Raw genomic sequence first — 22,366 nt, 5'->3', positions numbered from 1 at the left:
AATTAACACTTGGACTGTTTCTGAACGAATCGAAAAACAACAGTTTAAAAAAACAATATGGCTGCCAAAGTAACCATGTTGGTGATAAAAGTGAATCTAATAAATTGTGCTTTATAGTGAGATTTTAGTTGTTTTCAATTTATAATTCTAGTTAGTAAAGAGTATTTATATTAAATGTCAGCATTAGTGGCTAGTGACTTAGTAAAATTATTTAAAAAAGTGTACGCGTCACCGGTGGACGTTTAGTGGTAAAACCTGGCGTTCGACAAGACAGAGGAGGAAAGCCGTAAGCACAGGAGTTTGGCGGTAAGATGTCATTCCCGCCCCGACCGCCAATGGTGCCGTACGGAATCGCCCCAGGCGTGGTCACAATGCAGATGCCCACACACGTAAGTGCCGCACCAGGTAACCTCGCTCCGGCGGCGCTGGCTGCTGCCTGCTGCCCCTCAGCTGCCCCTCAGCCGGCCCTCAGCCGCCCTCAGCGCTCCTCTACTCATTCATGTCACACTCTATTCCGCATTCCTAAATTACTATAATACTTACCATTTTTGATTTAAGTTTAATATACTATAGTACAGACAGTTTTTCAAACTATTGTTAATTACAATAGAGAGCATAGAAGAGACAAGGGTAACAAAGCTTTGTTTGTGCTTACATGTAATACTTTTGATGAGACAAATACTGACAAATGCAATTGGTATGCAGGTTTAGTACGAGAATGAGAAACATGAGATAATAGTCAGTATCACCATGGAACTTTATAAAATCTTCTAAGTAGCCAGGTGTGGTAAGTGACCAAAACTATACTCATATCAGAAACACTAAATAATGAAGGAAAGCTAGCTCGCTGGAATAGACTTCACTCAGTTGTAACTTATTGTGTGTGGGTCCGTGAGCAACAGATGAGTGGAGGGACGGGGGGCACAATTGTCACTGTTCAGTGAGCTGCCACATTCCGCAGTCTCTTGAAGTTGACTAATATCTCATGTTGTCAAGTCCTAATGTGACCATACATTAGGGATTTCAAAATGCACTCGAATTTGGATTATCTAAACTAATACGGACAGAGGCCAGAGGCCAGTTTGAATATGAAAACGTGGGTTCTTTATGCAGTAGCCAAATAATTTAGTTTTCTCGAATGTGTTACTGTCAGGAACTACTAGTCTGATTTGAAAATAATCTAGTATTAGATAATCATAATTATTCCTCACATTGATTGCTCCAACATTTTCACTCATACTCTGCTACAGGAGGAATGTTGGAGCAATCAATGTGAGAACATGATTATGTACTGTTAAGAGCTTCTGGGTTAGCTTTGAAAAAAGTTTAAAAATTATCATATAAAATCAATATATCCCAGATAGCTATCTTTTTCTTAAGGATCCCTACTATGGCATGGTATTTTTTCTTATACAAATGTTGTTATATGCATTAAGTATGATTGAATGTTACACTGGATTAGCAATGTTCACACTGAAGCCCTTCTGTCAGTATGGTTGTCTACTAGATTCTAACCAAGTGACAAGGGAAAAAAATGCCCAAAGAATGCATTTTGGTCCAAAATAAAAAACAAGTGCTGTTTTCCTATAGAACACATTTACCTGAATATATTTATTTTAGCACCAACCTGTAGCACTATGCTTGGTAGTATTTGAGTTCTATATCTGTCTTTCCATACATTTTTGATGAAATGATTATTATGATAAATAAAGTATCTCAGAGACATTTCAATGATTTTCTTTTGCTTGAAAACTGCCAAAGTGGTTGCATTGTCGCTGACATGTCTGAATGTCAAGTTTTGGCCGATGTGTGTGCCTACAATTTTGGAGAGATGATTTCGATTTCTCAGTGTTTCTGACCACCGTGACCACTTCGGAAGTATTTTTATAGTTACAACTACTTAACAAATTATATTCTAAATCGTTCCTCGAGAATCACGCATATCAAGTAATGAAAACTGCTTGAAAATCGTTTTTGAGTTAATCGCGGACAGACGCGGCGTTCTTATTTATTGAAGAAGAACCTTTTAAACAATGTTTCAAATCAAATCAAATCCATTTAATGTTTTTTTTATATGCCTCATGCATGAGCAGTGGTGATAGGAAAGGCTAGATGCTATGTTTGACATTGTAAAGTAGGTATTGCATATGACCGGTCAGGTGATGGTGGGCGCGTACGGCGGCGGCGCGGGCGTGGGCGGCGCGGCGGGCGGCGGGCGCGGCGCGCTGCTGCCGGCGCCGGCGCAGGGCAAGGCGGTGATCGCGCGCGGGCCCACGCGCAACAACGGCGCCAAGGAGGCCGAGGGCCCGCCCGTCACCGTCTTCATCGGCAACATCTCGTCGCGCGCGCCCGACGCCATGATCCGCTCGCTGCTGGCCGCCTGCGGGCCCGTGCTCAGCTGGAAGCGAGTCTCCACCTTCGGCTTCAGCGAGTTCGCCAGCCCCGAGGCGGCGCTGCGCTGCGTGCGCCTGCTCAACAGCCGCCCCGTCGCCGACAAGCCGCTGCTCGCCAAGACCGACGGCAAGATGCAGGCGCTCGTCGACACCTACAAGAGTGAGTGCTCACTGGCTTGCTGCTAGGGTGTGTAACGCCATGCGAGCGCGTGTCTGACAATGCCGTCCCTGTGTCTCACAGCGGAGCAGCGGTCGCGGCTGGGGCAGGAGGAGGGCGCGCCGGGCACGGAGGGCGAGGCGTCGTACCTGGACGCGCGGCAGCGGGCGCTGGACGAGGCGGCCGAGCGCCGGCTCGCGCAGATCGTGCGCGACTACCAGGACGACATCAACAACTACGAGCTGCTGCAGAAGGGTGAGTCGCACGCACACACCCACACCACGCCCTCACACTGACACCCCCACGCTCACACCGTGCCTTGTGTTCGCAGAGGAGGCCATCTCCAAGACGGCCCGAGTGCTGGAAGAGGCCGACATATCGGAGGAGAAGCGCGATGTCATACATCGTGAGATCGGCAAGTTCCGCGAGAGCATGAAGGTAAGCGCGTGCCCGCCGTACCGCCTCCCCCCCCTCCCCTCCGCCCCGCCCCCGCCCGCGCCACGCACCCTGCCCGCCCCTCCTCACCCCTCTCCTCCCACTCGCCCGGGTGTATGGTGCCCGGGAGCAGATGACATGGACATCGTTATGATATGTTTAACTAATGGTTTTCTGCTCAACGCTTTATTACACGATATTCATCATAATTATTCTTATTAGATGTTATTGTTATACACAGGTATTGGTATTGGATTTCCATTTATTTGTAATACTGTTCACACAGAGATGTAAAAAAAATAAAATAATTATAACCTCTTCAGGTAATTTGGGAACTGTTCTTTAGTATGGACTTGCTCGTATTGTGGAGCTAGTGTGTTTTACATAACGATATTAGAAAGTGGCAAGCTCACTAGTGCCATGTATATCCTGTAATATTAGTGAAATGATCGCGGTATGTGGGTATAGAGTACGTTAGGATGAGGTAGTTAGACGCCGCCTGTCGGCACAGTGTCGACGTATGTAGTTACTCGTACATGGAGGAGTAGGCAGTGAGGCGGTGTGAGAGCGAGGCGCGAGCGTGTAATAAAGCGTTGCAGTGGTGGTGTTGCGCACTGACGTTGTTGCGGTGGTAGGTGCCGCCCGCCGCCCGCGCCGCGCCCGGACCCTGAGGTGAGTCATACTCGCACACACGCACACATCCGCCTGCTACACACCCGCACTCGCACACACACACACACACACACCCTCACCAACACACACACATACACACATACTCAAACACACGCACTCCACTATGTACAAAGACACACACACCGACACAACGGCGGTGAGGGTTCACCCCAGCCGGCCGCGCCGCTTCGCCCGCTGGGCTTGTACTCCGACTAATCCAGATGTATTGCATCCTCAAAACACTATTGTTGTATTCAGATTCAGCGTATGTGCAATGTAAACCGTGTCGCAACGACGAGCTTGTTCAGCCGGCAGCCACGAGCTGCACTGTAACTAGCGAGTAAGTGTGGTCGCGTCCGCTGGGAGCGGCTCGCTGCCAGCGGACGCACACACTGCCGGAGCCGGACGTGTGAGTAGCGTGTGTTAGCGCGACTGGTCAGTAGGTGGCGATTTTCAGATGCGGCGGAGCGGCCTCGGCGGGGAGCGGCGCCGCCTTGTCGCTCGTTCACTCGCGTGCTAGCCCGCCCAGCGTCAATCGTATGAAATTGATTTGCTCGACTTATTCCCGCCGGCGCCGCGCTCACGGCCCACGCCGCTGGCGGGCGCGTGAGCGCGGCTCGGGCGTTGCTATTGTTCGCGTGCTCGGCGAGAGCCGGCGCCGACGCGCACTGAGCCGCACGTTTGGGCGCAGGAGGAGGCCGACGTGGTGGTGCGGCGCAAGCGCGACCCCAAGGACGACAAGCCCGACGAGCGGCCCCGCGACCGCGACCGCGCCGCCGACCGCGACCGCGACCGCGTCGCCGACCGCGACCGCGCCGCCGAGCGCGACAAGGAGCGCGACCGCGACCGCGACAAGGAGCGCGAGCGCGAGCCCAGAGACAAGGAGCGACGCCGCCGCAGCGCCTCCAGGTACCGCCAGCCGCACCACCTCAGCATTGCCTGCGATACTTACTACGCATAAGTACTTGTGATTTACATAAGATTGTTCATGTTCTTGTCAGGAGTAAAGACAACAGACGCGAGGAACGCGACAAGGAGCGGGAACGAGAACGAGAAGAGAGGGAGCGAGACAGAGAACGTGAGCGCGAGCGAGAACGTGAGAGAGAAAGGTAAGGAGGTGCTGCGCTCGCGGTACCTACATGGCGTATATGCGCGGTACATACACGGTGTATATGCGCGGTACACACGCACGTTAGTGCACTGCAGTGATGAATATTGTCGTGTTGCAGGGAGCAGCGAGAACGAGAGCGGGAGAGGGAGATACGCGAGCGAGAAAGAGAACGAGAAAGAGAACGGTATTTATCAGTTACTTACTTAGCCTAAACTAACTTACAGGACGGCCGAGCGGGGGATGTGATCTACCAATAAACAGCGTCGTTGCAAAAGGTTATTCATTATAGTTTTGTATTTATCCCGGTACGGGCAGTAGATCCCGCGGGGCGCGGGTGCAATCTTTATCGGGTGTTTGAGTTTAAATTTGGGTATAGTTTATATAATATATAACGAAATCCACTACCTTTATTTGTTAATTTATTTAAAAAATCACGTAAATAGGCTGCTTTATTTTTGCACAACACCATCCACACTTGTATTCTAGTGTATGAACGTGTTGGTAGGACGGCACTCACACAAACAGCTGATGTTCGCGCGCTTTGCCGACGCTCACAGTGACGTCATCTTGTCGCGACCAGTCAAATGCTAGTTTGTTGTTTTTCCCTCTAAATACTCACTCCTACCCATTAAATAGAATTTGAGCTGTAAGATGTTTGAAATAAAGTTTTTTTTAATTTGATTTATCTTTATTGCGTCAGTGTGTCTCATTTTAAAACGCGTATTATTATAGGTACATACATAAGTGACTCTGTATTTTTTGTATGTAAACGTTTCTATAGGTAATATTATTCGTAGATACTCGTGTATTGAATTTGCTAAAAACGTTAAAAACGTCAATACACTCATTATGAAATTACACAACATTATTTCTTTCTGTCCTGGTACCGAAAAAAACCGGCCAAGTGCGAGTCGTTCTCGCGCACGAAGGGTTCAGATTTTTATATATATATATAGAATATTAAAATATTATTTTGGAATAAAAACCGTTGGAGGAATTGTATTCGCATTAAATAATACCTTAAATGAAATTAGTAGGTAATATTGGGTGCAATGTTAGCATTATTATTATTTATAATATATGTAACCCACCACTGACAGTCCTGTGAGCCCTTGTAGTCACCCCCGCCGCAGTCGTCCCGCCGTCCGCGCGGACCTGCTCACTCGCTACCTGCTCACACGATACTAAACAAATATCACAAATATGCTTGCATAAATTCAGGTCATTGACTGTACAAACGTTGCATAGTAACAATTGGCAACAATCAAGGTATTTGTTACAAAGTGCTCCTTTTATAGTGAACTGATTTAAAAAGGAATGAGGTGTAAGTTTAACGAGCGGCGTGCGATAAGCGCGTAGTAGCGAGCTGCACGCGCGGCATGCTGGTGCTGCACCCCTACATCCGCACGCGCCGCGAGATCCGCCGCGCCTCGCGCACCGCGCGGTACGAGCCCCACTCACATGTCGCGTGCCATGCTCGTGTAGCTACAGTATCGATACTTGCAATCATGACATTAATGTCATGTCACTATTAAAAAAATATATATAGGTTACATATCTTGGAAGAAATTAAATGCTGGCGATAGTTTTTCTTGGATGAATCTTTAACATACCTATTTATGTGTCTATTTATGTAACTTAATTTTAATTGTTTTATACTTAAAAAAAAAAAATTACAAATGCAATTGCTTATAATGGTATATGGTGTTGGAGCGGTAGTACAGTGTGTGTGTCGGCAGCGAGCGGGAGCGCGAGCGCGAGCGGGACCGGGAGCGGGAGCGGGAGCGGTCGCGGGAGCGGGAGCGCGAGCGGTCGCGCGGCCGCAGCCGCAGCGAGGCCGACGCGCGCCGCGACAAGGAGATGGAGGACGAGGCGCGCGACAAGAAGCGCCTCGAGAAGAAGGCGCGCGAGAAGGAGGCCGCCTACCAGGAGCGGTGAGTGTGCACACGAGTGTAGTGACGCGTGTGTGTGTGTGAGTGCGGGGTACTGACACATCGCGCGTGTGTGTGCAGGCTGCGCAACTGGGAGAGCCGCGAGCGGCGCAAGGCGAAGGAGTACGAGAAGGAGCGCGAGCGCTCGCGCTGCCGCGAGGAGGAGCGCGAGCGCGAGGCCAAGCGCCTCAAGGAGTTCCTCGAGGACTACGACGACGAGCGCGACGACCACAAGTACTACAAGTGAGTCACAACCATCACTGTATATGTGGAGTAAAATTGTACGAATTGTGTAGAGAGTTGAAACGTTTCTTTACAGTGGGAGGTTTTTTTATGGGAATGAAAAAAATGTTCCTTAGAAATCGATAGATGGCGTTGTGTCTATTACGTTACTGGGTTTTTGCCTACATAGTAAAGCTTAAAAAACACTGCACCTAGTCTTTTATAATCTGTAGCATGGTTCAATTAAGGCACAGATTTTGCAAAAATTGATTTCAAAATCTCTCGGGACATTTAGATAACGATCTGACTGACTTTTATGCTTCTGTTACGTTATACAATCTCAAAATTATACGATGTTGATAAGACATGACGTTCCTTTCCTTGTAGTAACGTATAGAGATGGCGCATTAAGGTATGAGTTAGGAAAATAATAAAAAAAGAAAATTTCTCGTGTAAATTATAATCTGAATTTACCAGGCATGTAGTTTTGTATAAGTGTTACATGATGTTACGACAAACGGGTCGTTCGAACACTACGCTTCGATGCGTCGAGTAGAGATAAAGCATGCCCGGTGTGCAGAGGCAAGGAGCTGCAGCGGCGCCTGGGCGCGCGCGTGCGCGAGGCGGAGGCCGACGTGCGCGAGCGCGCGCGCGAGGCGGCCGAGCTCGCCGCCCTGCGCGCCCGCGTGCGCGCCGCGCCGCCGGCTGCCCGCCGCCGCCGCCGCCTACGAGCGCGCGCGCGCACGACGCGCTGTACGCGCCGCGCCTGCTCATCGACGTGTCGCTGCAGCGCGAGCAGCAGGCGCAGCGCGAGCGCGCGCGCGCCGAGCGCCGCCACGCCGAGCGCCTCGCCGCGCGCGCCAAGCACGAGCGCACGCTGCGCCTCGCCGCCGCCCGCCAGCTGCCCTCCGAGGCCGAGCCCATCGACTCGTCCTCCTCCGACGAGCCCGAGCCCGCCACGCCGCCGCACGCGCCCGCCACGCCGCCGCGGCCCCCGAGCCCGCCGCCCGCCGAGCCCGCCAGCTCGCCGCTCACCATCAGCTTCAAGCACCACCACGCCAAGCTCAGCCCCGCCAGCGCCGACACGCCCAACGGTGAGACCACAATGTTCTATACCATCGAAATGTATAACTCAACTATAATTTATCATAATGTCAGCATTACGCATGCTCCTGATACTAACATGTGTATATGAATACTTAACATTTGTGTGACCTGTACATTACGCTGCCGGACAGCGTGGCGGCCGCCGCCCACCTACATATGCCGAGGTAAACTGTCTAACACACAGGCGTTGTACTTGCATGCTGACGCACATTTCATATGTCCTTTACTAGTCCGCGCACAACTAGTTGGCCGCTCCTGAGGTGACGACAGCGGTGAGGGGAGGGCTGCTTACTGATGTAAGAGCACGCAATGCACATGAAATTAGACAGTCATAACCAACCTCGAGATATCGCGTTCAATAAATGAAAATAATAAATGAAGAACAATTTAAACTCTTAGCAGTTTTTACTATATATACCCATCTAAATATAGCGTAATTAATAAACGTAAATAGTAAACATATTAATTAAACATAGTAATTTTGACATATTTTAATGACATCTGATATTGTTTGTGTTCTAAAGCATTCACATCGGCTTTCCTTCCTTAAAAAAAAAACTTATGAACGTTCACTATTATTTCCTTCGGATTACCTTTTTATCGGCGGACTCATCTCGCTATTGCAATCTTATGAGCGTTTTGTGCCAACTAGCCGGAACTGTCAATGCGTATTGCCGTCACGAAGTACGGCGTCTAACTGAGTAATGACAGCAAGTGCCCTCGCCTCTCCGCCCCACCGCTCACATACCTGAGGCGCGGACAACTAGTTCCGCGCGGACTATACGTTTATGTTTATTTTATATATGTTTTTATGGTGACAATAAAATGTTTGGAAATTGCAATTATTTTGTGAGTGTTCTACAGATATCACAAAAAAAAGTAATGATTTGTTTTTTTCTAGAATATATTCAATATTTATAACGCATTTGTTGTGGTGTTGCAGCGGAGCCGGGGCGCGTGCGGCGCGTGCACGCGGCCTTCGCGGGCGACGACGACGACCTCGCGCCGCCGCCCGACACCAGGCGTATGTACACACAGAGATATTATCTATTGACGAGTCTTACCAGTGCGGACCCACCGATATTTAGTTGTAAGCAACGCCGTGGATGTGTAACCATATTGTCATGACGAGTTCTTTCTTGTTGCGAAATGCACAATAGACTCGTGTGTCTCGACTGTCATTTCAACATCTTTGCTAGTAGTTACGGGTAGTCAGAAGCCAGAAAGTCTGACAACCACTCTTATAAAGGGATATTAGGTTGCCCAGATTACAAGATTCAGGAGATTAGATAGGCAGACGCTCCTTGTAAAACATGAGTACTCCACTGCATTCTGTGAGACTGGAAGTCAACCCTGACATGCTTAGTTGTGAAAAGGATGGCGAGATGTAGGTTTGATGTAATGGTACGTTGCAGCTGTCAAAGACAAGAAGGACAAGACGAAGAAGCCTGGAGGCGGCGGCGGAGGTGGAGGCGGCGGAGGCGGGGAGGCGACGCCGGCCGACAAGGAGAGCCGCAGCGCGGAGGAGAAGCGCAAGCACATCAAGAGCCTCATCGACAAGATCCCCACGCAGAAGGACCAGCTCTTCCAGTACAAGCTCGACACCGCGCAGGTACACGCTCGCATACACTTCCCAGACTATCGATGCCGGTCGATATACATGACTAACTGAGAAACGCCATTACAAATCCAATATGGCGGCGTCCCTAAGATGGCGGACTGGCTGTTACATATCCATGAAATAGGTATCGTAAAGGGTTTGCTGTCAGGAAAACGAAAATAATAATTACGTGACCTAAATCCATTTTTGGGTCCTAAAAAGGCGTGAAAGGGCGGAATTAGTAACATTCCTCACGTCCCGCACACCCGCATTTTGGCGCGTTACCTTCTTAGGGGGTTTTTAGTGATGGCATTTTGTTCTCCATGCTGCAGATCGACAACGTGCTGATGGAGAAGAAGATCCGGCCGTGGATCAACAAGAAGATCATCGAGTACATCGGCGAGCCGGAGCCCACGCTCGTGGACTTCATCTGCAGCAAGGTGGTGGCCGGCTCCGCGCCGCAGGGCATCCTCGACGACGTGCAGATGGTACCACACTACTACTCTACTAGCCTAGCGCTACTCAGTACAGACAAAGTTATGACTTATAGTTTATCTGTCAGATAACTTCCTGATAGGCTGTCGGAGACTTATCAATGATCGGTAAAACTGGCCATTTTAAATTGATTGAATAAAATTTATTAATTGAATAAAATCAGTATGCTTTATTAGGTATAAGAACAGTGATCCCCAAGCGAGGCGAGGCATGTAGCTTGCGGGCCCGAATGATAAATTAGGATACAATACTTCATGAACATGCTTGTTACGTCGCCTGCAGGTGCTGGACGAGGAGGCGGAGGTGTTCGTGGTGAAGATGTGGCGCCTGCTCATCTACGAGCTGGAGGCCAAGCGAGCCGGACTGCACAAGTGACCCCCGCCCGACACACTCACATATATTATAACATTCGTATAAACACTCCAGCCTTTGCTTTATTCCCCTCCCCAAGGACTGAACAACTTGCAACAACTGCGTTGTGAATCTTCCATGCAGTCGTCTAATGCGCACTTGATTATTCGCAGATTTTAAAATAAGTACTTTAGATTTGGTTACAGCCGAAATAGGGAACTAAGTCAAAACTTGCTCTTCCCAAAAGTGAGCAGTCTCGGTACCAAAGATAATCAGCATCTAAAGGAGACAGCAGTTCTGATATCAGGATGTCTGTCACTTTTCTAGTGTGAAGAACATTGATTTTTTTCAGCCCCGGATCTAGGGGGGGGCAAGCCGGGGCCTGTGCCCCGGGCGGCAAATTCAGGGGGCGGCAAAATCAGGTGGCTGCCAAATTGACAGACCAATGGATAACTCATCATTTATTCAATTTTGACCACGGTATACGTAAATAAAAATAGCACAAGTACAGCAATTTCATGGCCATAATCAACTTGACCGATACCCTGAGCGCGGAGTAACACAAGCTGCATGAGTGCACGAACATTTATTATTCACGAGGCGAAGTTTTAGAAAAATAAAATTGATTAAAAATTATTTGCGATCATCTATGAGCCAGGAATATCGCATATTTTTTTTTTTTTAATCCTAAATTACAGATTACTGTAATAGTTACCTACAGCGCCATCTTAACCTATGGTGCAAGGTGTGCGAATAACCCGGGCGCCTCGGTCTCAGGGGCGCCGCGGGACGCCCCACCACCACGAATTTCGATGAAATTATACCCGTTTGATAAGGAAGTTCCACATTGTATCACGATACTGACAAGCAAAGTTCCTAAAAAATGCGCCTTCGCTTTGTTTGATTGATCATTTTCATTATTTTTTACTTTTTACATCCTCCAACGAAGTGAAAAAATTCTCGCTCGCTACGCTCGCGGTTAAATGACAATGTTTGTACTGTTTTTCTGATTGTTTATTATTTTATTGACTCGGTCGTTGGTCATTGATTCGGTCACGGATCACGTTTTTTGTACATAATTCCCAGTTTAATTTGTGAGTCTTCATACAAATAATTTTAAAAAGTTCGCTTTACAGTGTACTTGATCAGATAATTTTGTGTCGTAGGCTCAAAAAATTTCGCGCTCGCTTCGCTCGCGAAATATTATACATCATTATCATCACTGCTGCTCAACATTAGCCTCCCCCTTAGATCTGACCTGCATCCAGCGTCTTCCGGCGACCTTTATATTATACATGCATTGCCTTAATAACTTCATAAGTCCACGCTGTCTTACCTTTTATAAGTCAAATGAAGGAAACATTTTTTTATGGAGTCCTCAAAAACAAAAAGTTTGCGCTTCCGACTGCTGCGCTTTTTAAAACATATTAACTTTTGTGTCTCAAAATTGAAAAATTTGCGCGCTCGCTTCGCTCGCGCTACTTTTTACAATTACCTTGGTCTGTCTCGACTTCCATAACTTAAACCTGGCCAACAGTTTGAGCCTACAATGAATTGGACACATTTTTTAAAGTCCTTTTACCTACCAAAAAAGTGCACTTCATTCGAACGTTCTTATTTATATTCCTTGTCACTACTGTAAGTACTTCAATACATAGTTGGCGCTTGGGTGATGATTGCACCCAGGCGCTACATGAGCTAGAGACGGCCCTGCCTGCCTACATATTGATAGCTAATATTATATGGATGATAAAGGTGAAAATAAACATAAGAAGGTAGGCGGGGCGGCATTTTTCAGATTTTGCCCCGCCTAATAAAAATTGAAGATCCGGGGCTGATTTTTTTCCACCAAGGCTACTACTAATTCCTACCTTCCAGAATTAAATTTTGGAGCACAATGATTTCACGAATAAAAAATAATAATAAATTGAGTTTTTGCGCCTCGAGACATAAATTAGCAACTGTTGACGTAGGCGATGTCTGTATAGTATACCTGTCATAGTATGACATCTTGAGATCAGAATGGCTATCACCTTTAGATGCTGATTCATCTTCAAAACCATGAGGGTAGCAATTAGGTAGCAACTGTCTATGTATTTCGAGGGGATCGATGAGTGACAGCGATTATGACGGTTAAGTCATAGGTACTATAGTTGTGTGCAAAGCGACTCTGGACACAGTGAATGACGATAGATTATTTACTGAAGAACGGTTTGATTGTTTATCAGTGTACGTATCTGATTGTTCATTAATTGTTTATAACGCGGCGTGTCTGACGCGTGACCAAACGGCACTAACGAGGCGATTCTCTCACGCCTATATAGCGTCCCACGCGCATGCGCGACACACTCCCTGCCGACACGTCGCCCACGCGTCACCCGCGCGTCCGCCACACGTGGTCCACGCGCAGAATGAGAAGCGTCGCGCTGCTCGCGCTGACGGCGGTGAGTTATTTATTATATTTAAGTAGATGATAATTTACACATTGAGAACGTTAACTTGCAAAACTCTCGCGAGGCACTCTGTTCAATGCCTCGTACGTAATGTTTGTGCGAGGCTTCACGTTTAACCAATTGTATCTGGCGACTACGACAACAATAACCATTCAGTTTATTTCGCAGTATTTCCCAAGGGCAGTCAGATTAGGAAATGCCGCAGCATCTAGTTTTATAAATATTGACTCGGTTTTAAATAATCCCCCGCAGTGTCAGGCGGTGCTGAGCGTGCCGCGCGCCGACCACGTGAGTCAGCTTCCTACATCGCGTTACCTCGTGTTGTGTGTCTAACCGACTGCGGCGGAGTGCCGCCTCACGCGGAGCGGCTGTCTGTCTGACTTTGTCAATTCAATAGATTTTGTTCTTTTGGCAAAATTGCTTATTTCTTACTCTTAATTTGTAAGTTAGAAGGGATTCACTAACTGGGTCTTGCGGAACCTAAACTTTATAGAATAGTTAAGTATCAGGTTCCGCTGAAATTTTGAATGAAATTCGAGTTTGTGTAAAAAATAAATAATTTTGTAGTTTAGTAATACGTACGAAATACGAGTAGATGGTAAAATTGAATCCATTATTTTTTTTACTCAGATATACAAGTTCATGAGAACGGTTGAATATTGATCATTTGTTGATGTTAGTACGTTATCTGGTAATGTGATTGAGTTCAGTTTAGCTCCGTGTCTGACGTGGAGCAGCTGGTGCCACAACTGGCGGGCTCCCCCCCGCTCGCGGCTCCCCCCTCCGGGGCGCGGCGTGACTTCATGCCGCTCGGCGAGAATTCTGACATGTGAGTACACGCACTCGTCAGTCTAGCTGTCGCAAGCGCGGCTGCTCAGCACGAGCTCTCGGGTTCGATTCCTGAGTCGGGCCGAAATCGTTTTGTGGGTTTTAGAAACTTTCATAAAACAGCCCGGAGCCAGGCAGTTGGTGAATTGGTATACCCGTGCATCGGAGAACACGTAAATGTCGGTCCTGCGCCCGATTTCTCTCTGGTCGTATCGGATTGCCGTCCCATCGCGCTATGAGAGTGAAGGAATAGTGAGTGCACCTGTGTCTGCGCAAATGCTTGTGCACTATAATATGTCCTGCGCAGTTGGCTAATCTCCTTACATGATCTCATACGCCTGCCTGCCCCTGCCCCCGCGTCTCCCCGCTGACGGCGCGTGTGTTGCAGGGTGCTGCGCTACATGCACGCGCCGCGCAGGTGAGTGACGCGCCAGGCGGCAGGCGGCAGTGACGCGCCGCGCTGGCGGCCGGACGCTCACGCGTGTGTGCTCTGTTGCAGGAGGCCGCCGCCGTGGCTGACGCGGCCATAGCTCGCCTGCCCACGTCTCATGGTCACCTAGTAATAATACTTATGTACTTGTATTGAAATAAACTGTTTACCTGTTGTATTTATTGGTTTTACTCTACTGCTTATACTATATTGTGAGCCCAGCATCCTTGCGCTAACGCAATTTGTGTGAGACCCTGAGTATCTCGGAATAGTTCCAATGATTTTGTACGCAGGGAGTTATAGAGATCGCAAATTAAAAAGAAAAATAAGTATATTTGTATGAAGTATTGGTCTTGAGTGTGTTGACGTCACTGGCAGCCGAGCACGGACTTCTTGCAGCAGTTGCAGCAGCGCGGCAGCAGCAGCTTGGGCGCGGCGGTGTGGTGGAACTGGCGCCCTCGCTCGGCCGCGTTGAAGGCGCCGCGCAGCTGCTTGCCGAGCCGGTCGTACGTGGGCCCCTCCAGCGCCATCACGCTGCGCTGGCACAGGCGGCCCTGCGGACACGACACCAGCGTCACGCGCCGCCCCCGCGCCTGCGCACTCCGCCCCCACCGCCCTCACACTGCCTACCTTGAAGCGCAGCTGCGAGACCTGCGGGCCGCGCGCCGCCGCCATGTCCAGCTGGTCGGGCTCGGGCGAGGCGGGGGGCTCGCGCACGCGGAGCGGCCCCCCCGTGCTGAGCGGCGGCGGCGGCGCGGGGGGGGTGCTCCCTCCCGTGCGGATCTTATTCTTGTCCACGAACTGCTTGAGCTTGTCCAGGGGGTCCACTTTCTTGTGATGCTTGGAGTGCACTTTGCTGTTGTGCTTAGAGCCGTGAGATCTCATGTTCATGCCTTTCCTCGCGTCGAGCAGCGCGGGTGGCAGGGAGGGTGGGGGAGCGCGGGGCGCGGGTGGGGGTGAGGGAGGGGGCTCGGAGCGGGGTGGGGGCGAGGGCTCGGCCGCCTGCAGCCGGTTCTGCTCGAGCATGGCGTAGTCGTCGTTGTCGCGCCGCAGATCTTGTTTGATGATATTGACGAACTCTAGGCTTTTGTTAGCATTTTGGACGATAGGTTTATCTGAAAGGACACGGTTAGTACATGATGAGCGAGTGGGGCGCAGGTCGGAGAGGCAGGTTGTCGGACTCACCGGTGCTGGGCGGCTGAGGCAGCGCGAGCGCGGCGCGGCACAGCACGACGAGCGCGAGCGCGGGGCGGCGCATGTCGACGCGACGCTTATCGCTCCTCGCCACAATTCAAATACAACATTTTATTATGTTCTTTAAATATAACAATAAAACGAGAATATCGCTCATGTAAGTTTCTAACAGTAATGGTATTATTTTATTATGTGAACGTCAATGGTGACGAAGGCGACTGCATGGCGGCGACCACGTGGCCGCACGCGCCCTTCTCCATCCTTACATGAGAACACTTTAATCACCAGATTAAATTATTTATTGTACTTACATAAGTAGATATCTGTAGGCACACAAGACAAGACATGGAAGGGATTCTGTTTAGGTAGGTATATGTAAAACTGTACAAAGTACTCAATAGTTAGGTACGCTGTAGTAACTACTAGGTATAAAGAGGCAGAAACAGTAAAGTAAGGAATGTGCCGTATAGTTTCAAGATGCAGGTTGTAGTTAAGTTAGGTGAGGGATGGTAAATGATAGTCGTGTTTGGTTGACAAGCGTGTTGGTGTGTGCGCGCTAGGCGTGGTGGTGCGGCTCGTGCATGTACTGTCGCCGCGCGGCCGGCAGGCGGAAGGCGGGCAGCGGCGCGCGGTCGAGGCTGATGAGCGCCACCCCGCGCGGCGCGCGCTCCTCCAGCACGTGCCGCGCGCCCGCGCCGCGCCGCGCCCCGCCCGCCCCCCCCAGCGTCAGCAGCTTGTAGGTGACGTTGCCGGCCGCCACCGTGACCAGCACGCTGCGCGGGGTGCGCGGCGCGGCGGCCGGCGCGCGGTTGTGGCGCCGCAGCTTGTCGTCGTCCATGTAGTACAGCAGGTCCTGCTTGGACACGCGGTGCTGACGCGGCGGGCGGCGCGTGCTCGGCGGCCGCACGCCCTGCGCGCCGTACTCGTCGTACAGCGCCAGCTCGCGGCGCCGGCTGTCCGACGAGTCGGAGGCGTCGTGTTCGGCGGACGCGATGTCGGCGGGCTCGCTGATGTCGGGCGCGGCGCTGTCGGACGCGGAGTCGTCGGGCTCGCCGGAGGGCTGGGGGGGGCGCATGGGGTCGGGCGGGTAGGGCGGGTCGTCGGTGTCGCGGCGCTTGTTGTGGAAGGCGTCGTACGCGTCGCCGCGCCGGTCGGGCTCGGCCACGGCGCGCACGTCGCTGTAGTCGGGGGCGAGCTGGCGGGGCGGGAGGGGCGGGGGGTGCTGGCCGGCGCTGCGAAATTGCTGGGGAGCGTAGCGATCCGTGGCTAACGCATCGCTGTCTCTCTGCGCGGTCTGCGAGGTTCTAGGTGTTTGTGACAAGTTCTTGTGGCCAGTTTTCTGTTAATCTGCAAATATTATTTTTATACTGTACCTATCTACTATATAAGTGGTATGCATAAGGGAAGTATGTGACGTACGTTGTGTGGTTGGTGGGGCGCGGGGTGCGGGTAGTCGTAGTTGTCGCGCATGAGCTGGCGCCGCAGCGACGCCGCGAGCGCGTCGTTGGCGCGTCGCGACGCCTCCAGCGCCTCGCTGCTCGCTGCAAACATACATACACCGTACACTTACTTACTTACTGTAATACACTTACAGATTAGGAGCAATATATTTTTTATTTACTATAAACAATGTATATGATAATGTTTCATTGTTAAATAGCCATTATCGAGGAAGGCTTTATAATTTTTTTCCGGGTTATTGCAAAAGTACAACCTGGCAACCAAAAAACCTGGTAGTCCTCGTAGTAGGACTCCTCTGCACTGTCCTCCGGAGACGTGACCACAACACTAGCGACATTGCCACGTTATATAGCTATACTTTGTCGGAAGAATAAGCCAGCCCTCTGGTCACGTGAAGCGTCGACAAGTCTATTCGCCATCTCCTTGAAGAGCCGCGAACTCGGGCCCCACGGTCCGAGCGTTTCCACCCCTAATGGCTCGGAACTGTAGTTTGCAACAAGGTTTGACTCGATGGTTTATACTTGATCTCTGCAGAAGCAGCAGCCGCCCCAGCACAGCCTGCCGTGCTAGGAAGATGTGATGGCGCCAGGGTGTCGACGCATGTTGCGTCCCACACCAAGGGCCTACCCATCTTCCATGGCAACGTCGTTTTATTTTAGTGCTTAAATATATTTAAGTTTGTATATAGTGAGTAGATTCTTAATATGAAAAAATAACTACTATAATTTTTTATTTGGAATTATAAACTGTCCACCCACAATCGATCCTGGACCCAAAGACCATAGGATCCACTGATAGAAGCCCTGATAAACCGAGGGCAATTACTCTCAATTATACACCACAGTAGGCACGGAGAAGAATGAAAAAAAACCTTCCAGTACGGAACAGCTGTGTGACGTCACAGCTCGTTCACTGACGGGTGACAGCTCGGGGCTTGCCTTCACAGTAGATACTTGAACAGACGGTAACTGCAGCACAACTAGATCGTAAGTGTAAAGTGGTACATACAGTTGTTCCCCGAGGCTCCCCTGCAGCTGAGCACGAGCAGCGCGAGGCACAGCATGCCTGTGTGTGTGTGTGTGCTCTGTGAACACGCGGCGAGTGGCGCGGGCGCGGGAACTCGCGCGGTACTAACCTCCTTATCGACTTCTAGTAGCCGTGTGTGCGTGTGTGCGTGAGCTCCGTAATACCGCGTGATATTATATTAGTGAGTACACTGCCGTATGTAGCTCACTGCGCCCGCTTAGCCATAGATACTGTTAGTAACCTTCCTTAGCTATATCTAAATAATCTATGGTGCATAAAATTATGAGGTGAAGTATTCGGACCAATAAACTAGAACAGTGTGAAATCGTAGCATCTCTACGGCATAGTGTGGCTCCTCTTCCTATACTGATACAAAGAAGTGATTGTGAATCTCTGTATCTACTAATCCGATTCTGCAATACGCGGTTACCAGCGCCATCCGCATGCCTACACATGGCTGCTACTTCGAGTAATACGCTGATGAAGTCGCGGGAAAACTGCTGATTGAGTTACTGTTCTACTGTGGTTGTAACTATCTGGCAAGATAAGTATTTTATGACAGAAAATTATCAAATGATTGAACAGAAAAAAGTTAATTACCTTGTGTAAAACTGCGACGGATAGATAGTTGAATAAACAATAGTTTTGTGGACTGAACAGTGAGGTAATAAGTTCGTAGTAAAGGCTAGAGTTAACTTCAATAGATCGTGTAACTATAGGTATGTTCAGTAGCTAAGTCACCGAGCCGGGATATGTTGCTGATAAGTAGTTATATGTATTTACCGATAACAAACAGTACAAGAGTCCGCGTAAGCTTGCACATTGCTGTACCAGCTAACTCGAGCCGCCACTCATCTCACTCGCGTTAAATATGTTACGAGTACCCGAAGAGGTCCAGTCGGCCTTTATCACACTACTCTGATAGAATAGAATCATGTATTTGCCATAAACATGTATATACATGCAGGTGCATGCATGTAGGATGATATACAATTAGGTATTAAGTAAAATATATACTAAATTGTATAGGCTTATTATATTCCTGGTGACTAATAACTTAAAAGTCGACAAATGTTGGCAACAAATAAAATAACTTGCCAGCGATTAAATATTTTCGCGACTATTATAATATGTAAGGTTCAAAATTAAGGGTGTTATAAAAACTAAAAACTAGCAGCTGCGTTTGGGTAGCAAATAAATTATACCAGTTAATTGAAATATTAGGTGAGGTGCTATTTATAATGACTTGGCGACTAATAATGTTAGTAGGGTGGCAAAAATAATATATTACCAACTATAATACTGCCGACTAAAAACCCAATTTCAGGCTTCGCTTTGCGGATAGCTCTAAATATTAAAAGGAGTACAATAAAAAGGAATAAGAGTTAATTATTAATATTGTGTATCATAATTTCATGAAAACGGCGGAAGGTGCGGTGGTATTATCTCACTTGGCGCACTATGAAGATGGTAGAATTTAATTTGGATTCATTTTATTTAGCATATTGTCATTTATAACCTTCAATTAAAAAAACATTGTATTAAAAATTTAAGTTAGTGACGAAAACGAATCGCTGCAAAACCGACTCCACGTAGTCTTATCTGCCCTACCCCTAGAGTGCAATTCAAAACCGCGTAGGCGCGGAGGCGCGAGGCGGCCTGCGAGCTGAGGCGCAGGTAGTTTTAACGCTCGCCGCCGCGGCTGTGGCTGGCCGGCAAGCCGAAGCTGCGGTGGTGAGCGTGAAAACCATCTGCGACGATAAGCTCGCATGGGACCGCCGGAGCTCCACAGCGCCGGAGCCGTGACAGAAGTCATGCTTGCTGCATGTTGCATGCTTACTACCATGCTATTCACCTATAATTTTGAAAATAACAGCCGCAAAATATTTTTTCTTCATGCCATTTTAGACTTTATTTAAAGCTATTAAAAAGTCGCACAATATATTTATAATAGGAGCTAGTTTATATTTATTCTTCATCCAAACAATTTTAAATAGAACCTGATTTGTATTATTTATGAATGCCCATTTTCTATTTTATTGTCATCATTAAGTTTTCGCTTAGATATTAATTCAGTTGCCAAAAGAAAAACTTGATGCTAGTTTAAATTAAAACAGACCTCATAACTGATATATTAGTATGCTACCTTTTACTTATTATGATACTCCTTTTTAGCTGCCAACCCATTATAAATGGTACCCACTCTATTATTTTTTTAAACCTATATTCGTTTTACTTAGTCGCCGCGTTAAATACATGCCAATTGTATATGGAAAAAAACGCCAAAGAAATATGTTTTCAGTTGAGGTAAAGTTTTGATGACATCAGTAATAATGATTAAGCACGTGCACTCGAGTTAGTGCACCGGCACTATGAGCGGGCACTCGCGGGTGCAACACGAGTCGCTCTCGACGACTGCGAGCAACTCGCGCCCGACGCGCCGTCTCCACTACACCACGCTGAGGAATACACGTGTGTTAAGAGATGAAGACCAGATTACGACTGATACATTCTTAGAACACTACACTACAACACCAAGGACAGTTTATGGCCAGTTTCACCGGTTGCTGATGAGGCTTCTGATAGCCTATCAGGAACTTTTCTAACCTTCATGGATAGCAATATCTAGAAGATAGCATTAACTATCAGATACTGGTAGCTAACTGACAGTAGCAATACCAGGCCCTCTACCCCGGCATTATTTTCTTGTGTATTTTTTAATTGCCAGCCTTTTGGTTACATTACCCAGTGAGGCAGTGACAGCGACGAGGAGCAATTTTTTGATGCAATATATTAGTTTTAAGTTGTACAACTTAGATTTTGGGAAAAGTTTCTATAACAAATGCGAGTTGAGAGTCATGTAGAGAGAAGATGTTCTGAGGACGGGAGTAGTGTCGCGTGTCGTGTGTCGTGTGTCACGCGACAGTGGAGGCGCGCGGCGCTCGTTCACGCTCGGCGGGCTGTTTTAACGACGCGGGAACGTGCCACTAGCCGCCGCTTTGCGTCGACTCCACTTACTTTCCATAAAAGAAACATTTGGTTGTAATTACGGCCACATATTACACCTTTAACTCAATATTTTTATACTTCCACATATTATTTTTATTTTATTTCTGCTCTGTATAAAAGAAAATTCTATGTGAGAATATGAAATTCCGTTGCTGACGTATTTTCATTAAAATGTTTGCCAACACATGTGTACATATGTAGTGGAAGAATACCATAACATCATACCACACTTCTTCGTCTTAGTTAAATATTTGGTAAATGGTTTAGTTATTTGATATACGAATAATTTATTAAATACAACTTAATATTTAAGTGGTCTTCAAATATTATAATGTAAACTTATTTATTAAAATGACTAAGAAGCTAATAAAAAACTAATTTTGTTTTAGGTACTTATAGCAAAATAGGCATGTTAAAAAACATATTGAAGTAGCGTAGCAGGCAGCATGCAGTACGTAGATTGCGGCGCACGACACGACGCCACTTCTTAGAACAATACTACCGATAGCAATTACTGTAGTTCTTGTAATGTCACATACACACACACACACACAGGTTTGATTTCAATCGAGTGCTCCGACAGTTTCGCGGAAGGGAGCCAGTTCCGAGCACTTCGTAATGACGTGTCATCATTAGTCCGCGTATTTTGTTTCAATTTAATTGTTTTGTTTCCAAATGTTCCTTTATTCGCGAGCAATGACATTTGTTTGATTATGTTCATAAAGATTTTTATCTAAAAAATAAACAAGAATATGTAATTGTTGTGTTATGTATCATATGTATGATGTTAAATTCTATCAGCGTTTAGCGTTAGTTTTCAGGATACTGCGCATAATGATTACAGTATTCAAGGTACAAAGTAGAATAACTAAATTCTAGTGTCAAACACAAATGTTGTATTTTTGTGTGAGATGGTTTTACATTACATTTCCACTTGTTGAACAGCTTCTTGTGGTTGTAGTGTAGCTGATACAGCAGTCTGCTGGATTATAGCTATATAGTAACATTAAAGCATCACTGGACAGTGTGACGTCTATTATATCTAAGTTTAGACTGGTTTGCATCCCTGCAGGCGCGTCGTGAGACATCGATGGAAATGTAAATGTGCGTCTAAATAAAACCATATCACATCACACTCGGCACACTGTTCGCACTCCAGTGCATAAGTTTGCAATGTTAAGCAGGTGTCGACGGTATATGGGAATCCTGTGTTCCCGCAGGTAGCTCTCGCCTCAAAAATACTCGCGTTCGACAGAATAGTAAAGTACAATCGGCGCGGCATCAATATCGCGACACGGGAAACGTTTTAGCGTAACGCGCGACGCGACCGACGCGACATCGCGACAGACGCGCGACACTGACGAGTGAGCTCTCGGGGAGCATTACGCATGCAGCGGTGACAGCGCCGAGTACTCGGGTGTAACGTGTCGCACCCGCCACCATCAAACAGATGCCTTCAAACTTTATGAGAATATGTAAAACTATCTGAGC

General features: G+C 48.0%; 4 protein-coding genes across 6 annotated transcripts in view; 2 read left to right on the top strand and 2 right to left on the bottom strand.

Annotated features, from left to right (window-relative positions):
• Positions 1–11: 11 nt before the first annotated feature.
• Positions 12–10,543, top strand: LOC110383292 (RNA-binding protein 25). Its single transcript, XM_064042416.1, is given in 16 exon segments — positions 12–389; positions 2,160–2,553; positions 2,635–2,805; positions 2,882–2,988; positions 4,349–4,566; positions 4,659–4,766; positions 4,887–4,952; positions 6,508–6,702; positions 6,781–6,942; positions 7,502–7,623; positions 7,626–8,015; positions 8,160–8,192; positions 8,972–9,052; positions 9,444–9,640; positions 9,961–10,116; positions 10,406–10,543. Coding segments are annotated over 16 exon segments (2,571 nt in total). The 5' UTR covers positions 12–311; the 3' UTR covers positions 10,499–10,543.
• Positions 10,544–12,315: 1,772 nt separating this feature from the next.
• On the top strand, positions 12,316–14,361 carry LOC110383290 (uncharacterized). 2 transcript variants are annotated; one of them, XM_021344061.3, is made up of 5 exons: positions 12,316–12,918; positions 13,180–13,215; positions 13,638–13,756; positions 14,144–14,173; positions 14,255–14,361. In XM_021344061.3, the coding sequence occupies exons 1-5, from the start codon at positions 12,811–12,813 to the stop codon at positions 14,283–14,285; spliced, it is 324 nt and encodes a 107-aa protein (XP_021199736.3). In that variant the 5' UTR covers positions 12,316–12,810; the 3' UTR covers positions 14,286–14,361. The 2 variants fall into 2 exon arrangements, 1 of the variants encoding a protein (XP_021199736.3); XR_010277936.1 differs by lacking the exon at positions 14,144–14,173 and having other exon boundaries at positions 12,316–13,756.
• Positions 14,362–14,412: 51 nt separating this feature from the next.
• LOC110383289 (actin nucleation-promoting factor WASL) lies at positions 14,413–15,500 on the bottom strand. Its single transcript, XM_021344059.3, has 3 exons — positions 15,371–15,500; positions 14,816–15,300; positions 14,413–14,739 (listed from the first exon to the last, which is right to left on the bottom strand). Exons 1-3 carry the CDS (start codon positions 15,441–15,443, stop codon positions 14,554–14,556), a joined length of 744 nt encoding a protein of 247 aa, XP_021199734.3. The 5' UTR covers positions 15,444–15,500; the 3' UTR covers positions 14,413–14,553.
• A 431-nt stretch (positions 15,501–15,931) lies between these two features.
• Positions 15,932–22,366, bottom strand: part of LOC110383293 (uncharacterized) — a 133,070-nt gene continuing 126,635 nt past the window's right edge. Inside the window, exons 1-3 of one of the 2 annotated variants that reach the window (XM_049850063.2) lie at positions 17,849–18,188; positions 16,799–16,920; positions 15,932–16,718 (exon numbers count right to left, since the gene is read on the bottom strand). In XM_049850063.2, coding sequence (XP_049706020.2) covers positions 15,936–16,718; positions 16,799–16,920; positions 17,849–17,903 — 960 coding nt within the window. In that variant the 5' untranslated portion in view covers positions 17,904–18,188 and the 3' untranslated portion in view covers positions 15,932–15,935. Of the gene's footprint in view, positions 16,719–16,798; positions 16,921–17,848; positions 18,189–22,366 lie in introns of those variants that run through there. The other variant, XM_049850065.2, reaches the window with a different exon arrangement.

This window comes from Helicoverpa armigera, chromosome 28, assembly GCF_030705265.1.
Source record: "Helicoverpa armigera isolate CAAS_96S chromosome 28, ASM3070526v1, whole genome shotgun sequence".
Lineage (NCBI taxonomy): Eukaryota > Metazoa > Arthropoda > Insecta > Lepidoptera > Noctuidae > Helicoverpa > Helicoverpa armigera.
This window is presented reverse-complemented; position numbering and strand designations above follow the sequence as displayed.

What these genes read in the sequence shown, in the direction of transcription:
- LOC110383290 (XM_021344061.3), top strand. Translation starts at nt 12,811, where the DNA reads ATGCGCGACACACTCCCTGCCGACACGTCGCCCACGCGTCACCCGCGC. An exon ending in CGCTGCTCGCGCTGACGGCG is followed by an intron (nt 12,919 to 13,179) that starts GTGAGTTATTTA and finishes AATCCCCCGCAG; the next exon opens with TGTCAGGCGGTGCTGAGCGT. An exon ending in GCGTGCCGCGCGCCGACCAC is followed by an intron (nt 13,216 to 13,637) that starts GTGAGTCAGCTT and finishes GATTGAGTTCAG; the next exon opens with TTTAGCTCCGTGTCTGACGT.
- LOC110383289 (XM_021344059.3), bottom strand. Translation starts at nt 15,443, where the DNA reads ATGCGCCGCCCCGCGCTCGCGCTCGTCGTGCTGTGCCGCGCCGCGCTC. An exon ending in GCCTCAGCCGCCCAGCACCG is followed by an intron (nt 15,301 to 15,370) that starts GTGAGTCCGACA and finishes GTGTCCTTTCAG; the next exon opens with ATAAACCTATCGTCCAAAAT. An exon ending in TCTCGCAGCTGCGCTTCAAG is followed by an intron (nt 14,740 to 14,815) that starts GTAGGCAGTGTG and finishes TCGTGTCCGCAG; the next exon opens with GGCCGCCTGTGCCAGCGCAG.